The sequence below is a fragment of the Echinococcus granulosus genome (assembly GCF_000524195.1).
Source record: "Echinococcus granulosus chromosome Unknown EG_S00047, whole genome shotgun sequence".
NCBI classification, from domain to species: domain Eukaryota; kingdom Metazoa; phylum Platyhelminthes; class Cestoda; order Cyclophyllidea; family Taeniidae; genus Echinococcus; species Echinococcus granulosus.
Genome location: NW_020170427.1, coordinates 54,538 through 61,987, shown reverse-complemented (window position 1 = coordinate 61,987; position 7,450 = coordinate 54,538). Strand labels below are relative to the sequence as shown.

Genomic DNA, 7,450 nt, shown 5'->3' with positions numbered 1-7,450 from the left:
TTTTTGGTCAGCTCTTCAGGAATCGACGCAAGTGTTGTAGTCTAAAGAATGATTTTTAAGGCTGATTTACCATTGTTGGTAGAAGTAATGGGAAGGCGAATTCAAGGAACAACCGATTAACCTGGATCTTGAATTCGCGACGGGATCTCGGGTGGTTAAAACACGTTACTGTATTTGATGGACAGAACACAGTAAAATAAATCTTTTTCCTGACAAGTACAGGTCTTTGCATTTTTAATAAGGATTTAAAGGGTTGCTGTGGGATTTTTGCCACTTCTTGGAGTGACGGCCAATTTTGTACGTGAGACTGCGAACTTATGTTCTCCGAGCATCACTTCCATTGCCGAATGAAATGAAACGAAAAGTATTTGAAAGATTAGGTTGGGTTTCTGGAGTTAAATCAAGTTGGTAGTTTCTGTGGCTACTTGCAGCAAATACTTGATGATTCTTGCAAAAAAATACAATCGTCTACACATTGCACAAGCAAATTGAAAAACTTGATGGGTAATCTGTGACTCACCCAAATCAATGCCTTTATTTCTACGTTTACAGGAACTTGTAATGCTACAAGCACAGTAGTATTCGAAAGACATAATAACTCACCCTACTTAATGCAGCGCCTCGAGGTTTCCTTGAAGTTGAAAGAAGGCAGAATATCCATGTTGGTCCTATGGAAGAACTGGAACAACTGGCATGGCCCATAAACCACCCTATTCAGCAAAGGCACGAAAAGAGAGCACCTAAGTGGCCACGTTGCCAAATCTGAGAGGTAAAACCAACGTATTACATTACATCTGTAATACGTGTGCTGCTCTTTCAGTTTATCTCCCCTTCAGTCCTGCTTGCATGTCAGTGGGACAAGCAAATTGGTTAGAAGGGGATATTTTTTATTTAACAAATGTTATAAATGTTTATGGAAAATCATATTTATGGGAAAGGGCAGATTTCGTCTTCTCCTCAACAGTCAGTGGTGTCTGTTCAGTCACGAGGTTGGCCTATACTGACTGCTTCCCCCCTAGAAGGTACATTCAAACAACGCGTCTTGCATGACCTTCCCTCATTTTTAAGTACTGTCTTCAATACTCCTTCTCGTGAATGGTAACCACGTGTTCATTTTCCAGTCGTCTCCCTTCTCCCATTAGAAATGTAAACTCTATTTTCGTATCCGAGCGGGCAAACGATTTTGTACGAACTCATTTTGTTGTGGTACTTATTCGAGTACGGAGTTGTGTGTTGTAGACCAAGTGGTTCGCTGGTGAGATTATTTTCATCACTCAGAATTACTTCTTGATCCAAGGACGATGGAATTTGGGATGTAATCTAGTTAGCGAAACAGGCATGCGTGGCTGTACTAGGTCCAATGCTCGGTTTGACCCTAGGCTGACTGCTTGTTACGACATCTCTTCTGACTAATATATGACAGGCCTAGGGTTCTAGTGCAGTGGTGGAAATTTGTCTCATCCCCTTTTGCAGTCACAGTATGTACCCTTTCGCATTGTTGGTTGCGAGTCCGGGGTTCGGAAAGACAATATCGGATGGCACTCTCTTTAACCATCTGTGAGTATTTTGAGCGCTGACGAGCAGGTCGATGTATGGACTTTGGCCCTACATACAAGAAAACACCGCCCAATGCAGTTGTAGTTGTATAACCCCAGTGGGAGCCTTCAGCGGTTCAATCAGAGTACGAGTAGTCCTTTCCACCTGTTCATTACTCAAAGTTGGCACATAATTGAAGAAAAAGACGTTTTTTGAAGTTAACGCCTTGATTGCTATGCACCGTTTCAGGAACTATGTGCTGACGAATCACGTAAATGGTGTGAGCAAAAGTAAATGTTGCAGCGCTTTGTGTCTGCATATTTTCTATCTCGTCTAATTCCGTCAAGTAGTCCACTGTGGTTAGGGTAGGTCCATTTTCTCTTTTCGTAATCGGTAGAGGACCCAAAATCGCAATATACGTAGACGGAATGACCTGCCAGTTAAATATAAAGTTGTGTGAAATATAGAATTGCTACAAAGTGTCCTTTTTCGGTGAGTGTATTTTACGGCATACCCTTTATCTCCTCAGTGCTTAAGAACCACCCATGGATTAGGTGCAGTAGTTATCAGAATTCACTATAGACAAGAAAACGTTTGGACTCTACACGACTGATGCATCCGGACGATTTCACTGTACTTGAGATTTTGTCCCAGTCGCATACTGCTGAAAGCTAGACGAGGCTCTTCATTAGGTAATTTTCGTATGCAGATAGCTATTCTTAAGGATATTCGCTTTAAAAAAGAAAAATTTAATAAAAGACGGCTCTGAATGCAGTGTTTGGGAAGCAGTATATTGTATCATTTCTTGCCTGCTACTTTGTTAGGCCTTTAGCAACGACTGGTCATTTAATTAGATTCCATTCACTTAGTGAAGACAAGAGGGAAGTTTTATTCATTCACTTTATTAGCCGTTTTTGCATGAGTACCATACCACCATACCGATTATGAGTTTGAGATAGTTAAGAAAATTATGCACCACTTAACTTCTACTTGGGGTGTTCATAGAACTAACTACGAAAATGAAGACATTTAATTTTGGATCCGGACTGACTTACTGCTGCCACCAGTGCTGAGCTTTTAGTCTTTTCTGGGTCCTTATAAGCCATTATAAATGGGATAAGACTTATTATCGGGATATAGAAGAGCTGCAAGGCTACTGACATGGTCAGAGGACCATCTCCCAGGGTGAAACCCCAGTCTGTGGGAGGTGAAGAGTCCGCGCAGTCAATACTATTCTTTGATAATATATCAGAGAACCTGGCACATAGTAAGTGTTTACATTAATATATCAACTACTGGAGAGAAGACGTATCGTATTCATATTCTTCTATGGATTAAGGGAAGAGACGAAGTGTTTTATAATTAAAAATTGCAGAGGTCTTATCAATATATATTACCTCTTGTTTTCGTTTAGCTCATATTTTATAAAACAGTGAATGTTAAATAATTTGGTAAATCTATGAGCTTGATCTCTTTCTTGAAGGAAGAGATTTAAATTCATCATAAAGTGTGATTGATTTTATGCAATATGCTCTACTATCCACTGGTCAGTTTTCGACACAGTGAAAGAGTGTTCTAGATAAAAATAACATTCGCAATAGCTAAAACATCTTTGATAGTGGCCAAAAAATAAAAGGCAAAACACTGAAGTGTGTAATTTAAATATGAGTACTGGAAATATAATATCTCTCCGGTCAGTGTGTCTCAAATGAATTCACTACTGATGCGCTCTTGCAAAGCAACTCATACTAAAATCACTCGAAAGGAATCCTGAACTTATGTTATAGTCCATGTTTCCTAAAGTGTGTTGCTGATTTCAAGATCCGAGACAAGGCTTCCCGACACTTTGGTCATTTTAAATTATTGCCCTCAAAATTGTGTCTAAGTTCTGGTTGTCAGAGGAGCTTATTCATATGCCAGCAGTGCCTGTTTTGTGCTTAGTCTACCAAACTTAATAAAAGAGTAAAAGATTGGGTGAGTTTATTAGTTTAGCATATTATCTTGACAAATATGTGCCTTGATAACATTAAGCAGCTTCTTAATATGGACTAGGTTTCCCTTTATCATAGAACTATCTGCATAGGTGCAATTAAAAGAATTATAAATTTTTATAGAGTATTGCAAACAATTTTATGCAATTTCCTTTACTCTTGTTTTATCTGATCAATTTGCATCTCATGTCGTGTCACTAGCGGTAGTATAAAAGGAGTTGAATCTCTGGTTGGACCAAACAGGTGAAAATGGAGTTCTCTGACGATGAAATCTTCGAGGAGGTCGGGAAAATATTGGAACCTTTGATGTTAAAGATTGATGACTATGTAAATATAAGAGACAAAATTATCGATGCAATGGTACGCGGACTCAAGTTGAAAACAAGGGAAACTTCGTCTATCAAAATGTTCCCTTCATTCGTCACTCGATTTCCAAGTGGAGGAGGTTATCCTTTCTAGTCTTACTCTGTGTTTAGAAAAGGGACAGTTTCTTGCTTTGGACCTTGGTGGTACCAACTATCGTGTACTCCTTGTAACGCTTGCTGGCGATGGCCAACATCCCAAGATTGATGAACGAACATATGCTATTCCGCAAAAGAAAATGCTTGGTACGAGCAAGGAGGTAGGTGTTTTTGTGATTTTATCAGGCTTTAGCTCTTCGGATATATTGCTTCGACACTCCAAAATTTCCTCAAACGTTACGGACTTGAGGATAAGAGTCTTCCCCTAGGTTTTACTTTTTCTTTCCCCTGCGAACAACACGCTATCGACAAATCTATTCTCGTTAGGTGGACGAAAGGTTTTAACGTCATGGATGCTGTCCACTCAGATGTGGCCAAATTGCTCCAAACAGCCACGGACGAAATTGTAATTTCCACTGCTTTCGACTGATTGCGCCATTATTGCACCTCATGTACTAAAAATATTTTCTTGCTTTAGGGCCTTAAAGTAAGATGTGTTGCGGTTGTGAATGATACTGTTGGAACGTTAGCTTCATGTGCTCTGGAGGATCCCCGATGTGCTATCGGTTTGATTGTCGGTAAGCTAAAATAACCTTATTTTTAATATTACGAAGCATCAATTAACACCTATCTCTTTCTGCGACAGGAACTGGCACAAATGCTGCTTACATCGAGAAGATTGAGGCCGTTGAGTTTATGAAGAAAATGGAAAGTGTAAACCCAGTTCAACGCTCCAAGATGGAGGACAGTGTCATAATCAATCTTGAGTGGGGAGCATTTGGGGAAAAGGGTGAACTTCAGCCCTATCTCACCGACTTTGATCTCGAGTTAGATCATGAAAGCCTTCATCCTGGAAAGCAAATGTATGCTTCTACAAAAGCTATCCTTCATTTTATCAAACTGACATGCTCTAACCTATCACTTTTCCGCTTTCAGATTTGAAAAGATGGTTTCAGGCATGTATCTGGGTGAACTTGTCCGAATTGTTCTGATGCACCTTGTGAAAAGGCGACTTTTGTTCAGAGGTGAGATGCCTGATCAATTGCTGCACCAAGGCGGTTTTCTCACTAAAATGATCACTGAAACTGAGCGGTGAGTGCAGATGAGTTAATCACATTAATTAGACTTTTGTGACAAATTGATAAACTTATTTATTCTTTTTTAGTGATCCACCCCATCTGTTCTATAGCACCCATTCCGTTTTGACAGAGGACCTAAAATTACCCATTGTGGATCCAATCGATGATCGTGTGGTCCGTCTGGCATGTGAATGCATCTCCAAAAGGGCCGCTTACCTTGCTGGAGCCGGTGATTTTTCAAAACTTTGATATTTTGGCTTTGGTGTGTATACTTGAAAGAGTAATCTGTGTCATTATCTACATCCCTAGGTATTGCGGCACTGATGCACAAATTAAATCGTCCTCAGGTTACCGTTGGCATTGACGGATCATTGTACAAATTCCACCCAAGATTCAGAGAACGCATGACAGATATTATTGATAAATTGAAGCCGGACTTCGTGAAGGTAAGTGTTAAAAGCATTCTACCTGGGCCTTGCATTTAGATGGCATCATGTGTTCCCTAATTAAGTATAAATAAATAGTATGTATTCGAATAGTTTCAGTGCCCTCTAGAAATGTACTGTTTCCTTTTGCTCGCGCGTCACGTAAGCAGTATTCTAATTGGCCAGCGAAAAGCAGAAATGCGCGAACAGGAAGGCTAAGGCATGCGCCATTTCTGAGGATTTTTCGATCTAACTTACAAGTATCCTCTTCCCTTCCCTATTTCTTGCTTTCAGTTCCGATTGAGGCTCTCTGAGGATGGCAGTGGAAAGGGTGCCGCCGCAATTGCAGCTGCAGCCACAAGGCCCTTGAACTCATAGTGGCATGCGAACCTTTTTTCGAACAAAGAAGAGAAGACATCTCCTATTAGAGCCCCTGTAGAATCACTGCATTCACTGACTTACATTTCCCCATCCTCCTACCTCCTTAACTTCGCTATTATCTTTTTTACTGTGAATACTTCTATGTCATGTATCTTTCAGCCGTATCCCATAGCAATTGTAAGAGATATGGTACGTGTTAGGCCTTTAGAACTGTGAGTTATGATTGTTTTCAACTGAAATGTACCTCAAATACATCGTGATATCTGCCATACTCCAGTTGTGTTCTTGATCTTGAAAACTCGCTTTGGTATTAGTTGGAGGATTTCCTAACTAAAGTAATTTCATATTCGGTCTTTTTACTCAGTGTTGGGGCATCATAGCATGCTCCATTTGAAATCATATTTCATTGCATGTTTTACGTAGTTAAAAACTACCGCTAGAGCACCATGCACTGCTTTACACTCTACTTGATTGAGGTGGACCGAATTGTGGAAGTTATACAAAGCTCCCTTTAGCCGATGATAGGGGCAAAGTTTTAAGGAAATGAGCAAAACATTTGAACCACAAATGACCTGAGGTTTTTGCACTCGTGCTTTTTACTGAACTTTTAATCATCAGTTTTGGCTCAAGAACTACAAATACCCAATTCGTTGTTTATTTCTGATGCCCCTCATTATTTATCAGTGGTAAGTTTACCCAAGTTTGATAGAGATTTAGTTTCTAAGGCCTTACACTTCATTAGTCCTTATACTTGACCAAAGTTATTACAGGGGTACATGTTGCTAAGATTAGAAGGAACCTAGCCTGTGCTGAGAAGTTCAGAGAGCACATTAGAAAGGGATATAAATGAGATTCTTTCCGTTAAATCACGACCTCTTAATGCATCGTCATTGCTGCTCAAAATGACAAAAACGGCAGGGGCTAATTAATGATAGACTAGGCACATGACAGCTATAAATCCTCAGCCACATTCGTTTTACGTCCAAGGAGTGAGGGAGTTTTTCCTCGTCTACAAGAGATGGATATTTTCTAGCCAATGGTGTCCGACTTAAGTAAGATAACAAAAGAATTTGGAACCTCAGTAGTATTAATGGCATTTGCACGTCCAAGCTTGGATAAAATTCCTAAAGAATGAAGCCCAGCCAATTAATTTACCTAACAGTAAAGTATTGACTTCGAAACCCAGTAGAACTGATATTATAATACTTATTCTAGATCAGTGGAACAATTCACCCAAAAAAGTACTAGTACTTCGTTCCAGAAAACCTAATGTGGATAAAAATTCTCTGATTCCATTCGTTTTTCCTTCCTCGTTTTAAATTGTGAAAATTTTAGCACTCTAGGCCCAAGAGAAGCCACGCAAGAGGCATTGTATATATTGCTGAAATAGTCATGACCTAGTCAGACGGTGAAGTGGGAGCTAACTTGCCTCGGAAATAGTCAGTTGGGAAGGTATTGACGATGCTTTGCAGTCGGAAACCAACTGTACCAGTTGATGTACCCTAAATAGTTCTACAGAATCGTAGATATGGATGTTTGTTAGGATAGCTTAGGTTCACATCTACGTGTATTCTAGA

The 7,450-nt window shown here is 39.8% G+C and overlaps 1 protein-coding gene across 1 annotated transcript; it reads left to right on the top strand. All coding sequences in view use genetic code 11, as the record gives it.

The window, feature by feature from the left end:
• Positions 1 to 3,776: 3,776 nt before the first annotated feature.
• On the top strand, positions 3,777 to 5,870 carry EGR_05852 (Hexokinase; the record flags this gene model as incomplete). Its single annotated transcript, XM_024495101.1, has 9 exons — positions 3,777 to 3,972; positions 4,004 to 4,149; positions 4,182 to 4,394; positions 4,467 to 4,566; positions 4,635 to 4,851; positions 4,925 to 5,080; positions 5,154 to 5,296; positions 5,377 to 5,513; positions 5,787 to 5,870. The coding sequence occupies 9 exons, from the start codon at positions 3,777 to 3,779 to the stop codon at positions 5,868 to 5,870; spliced, it is 1,392 nt and encodes a 463-aa protein (XP_024350447.1).
• Positions 5,871 to 7,450: the final 1,580 nt, after the last annotated feature.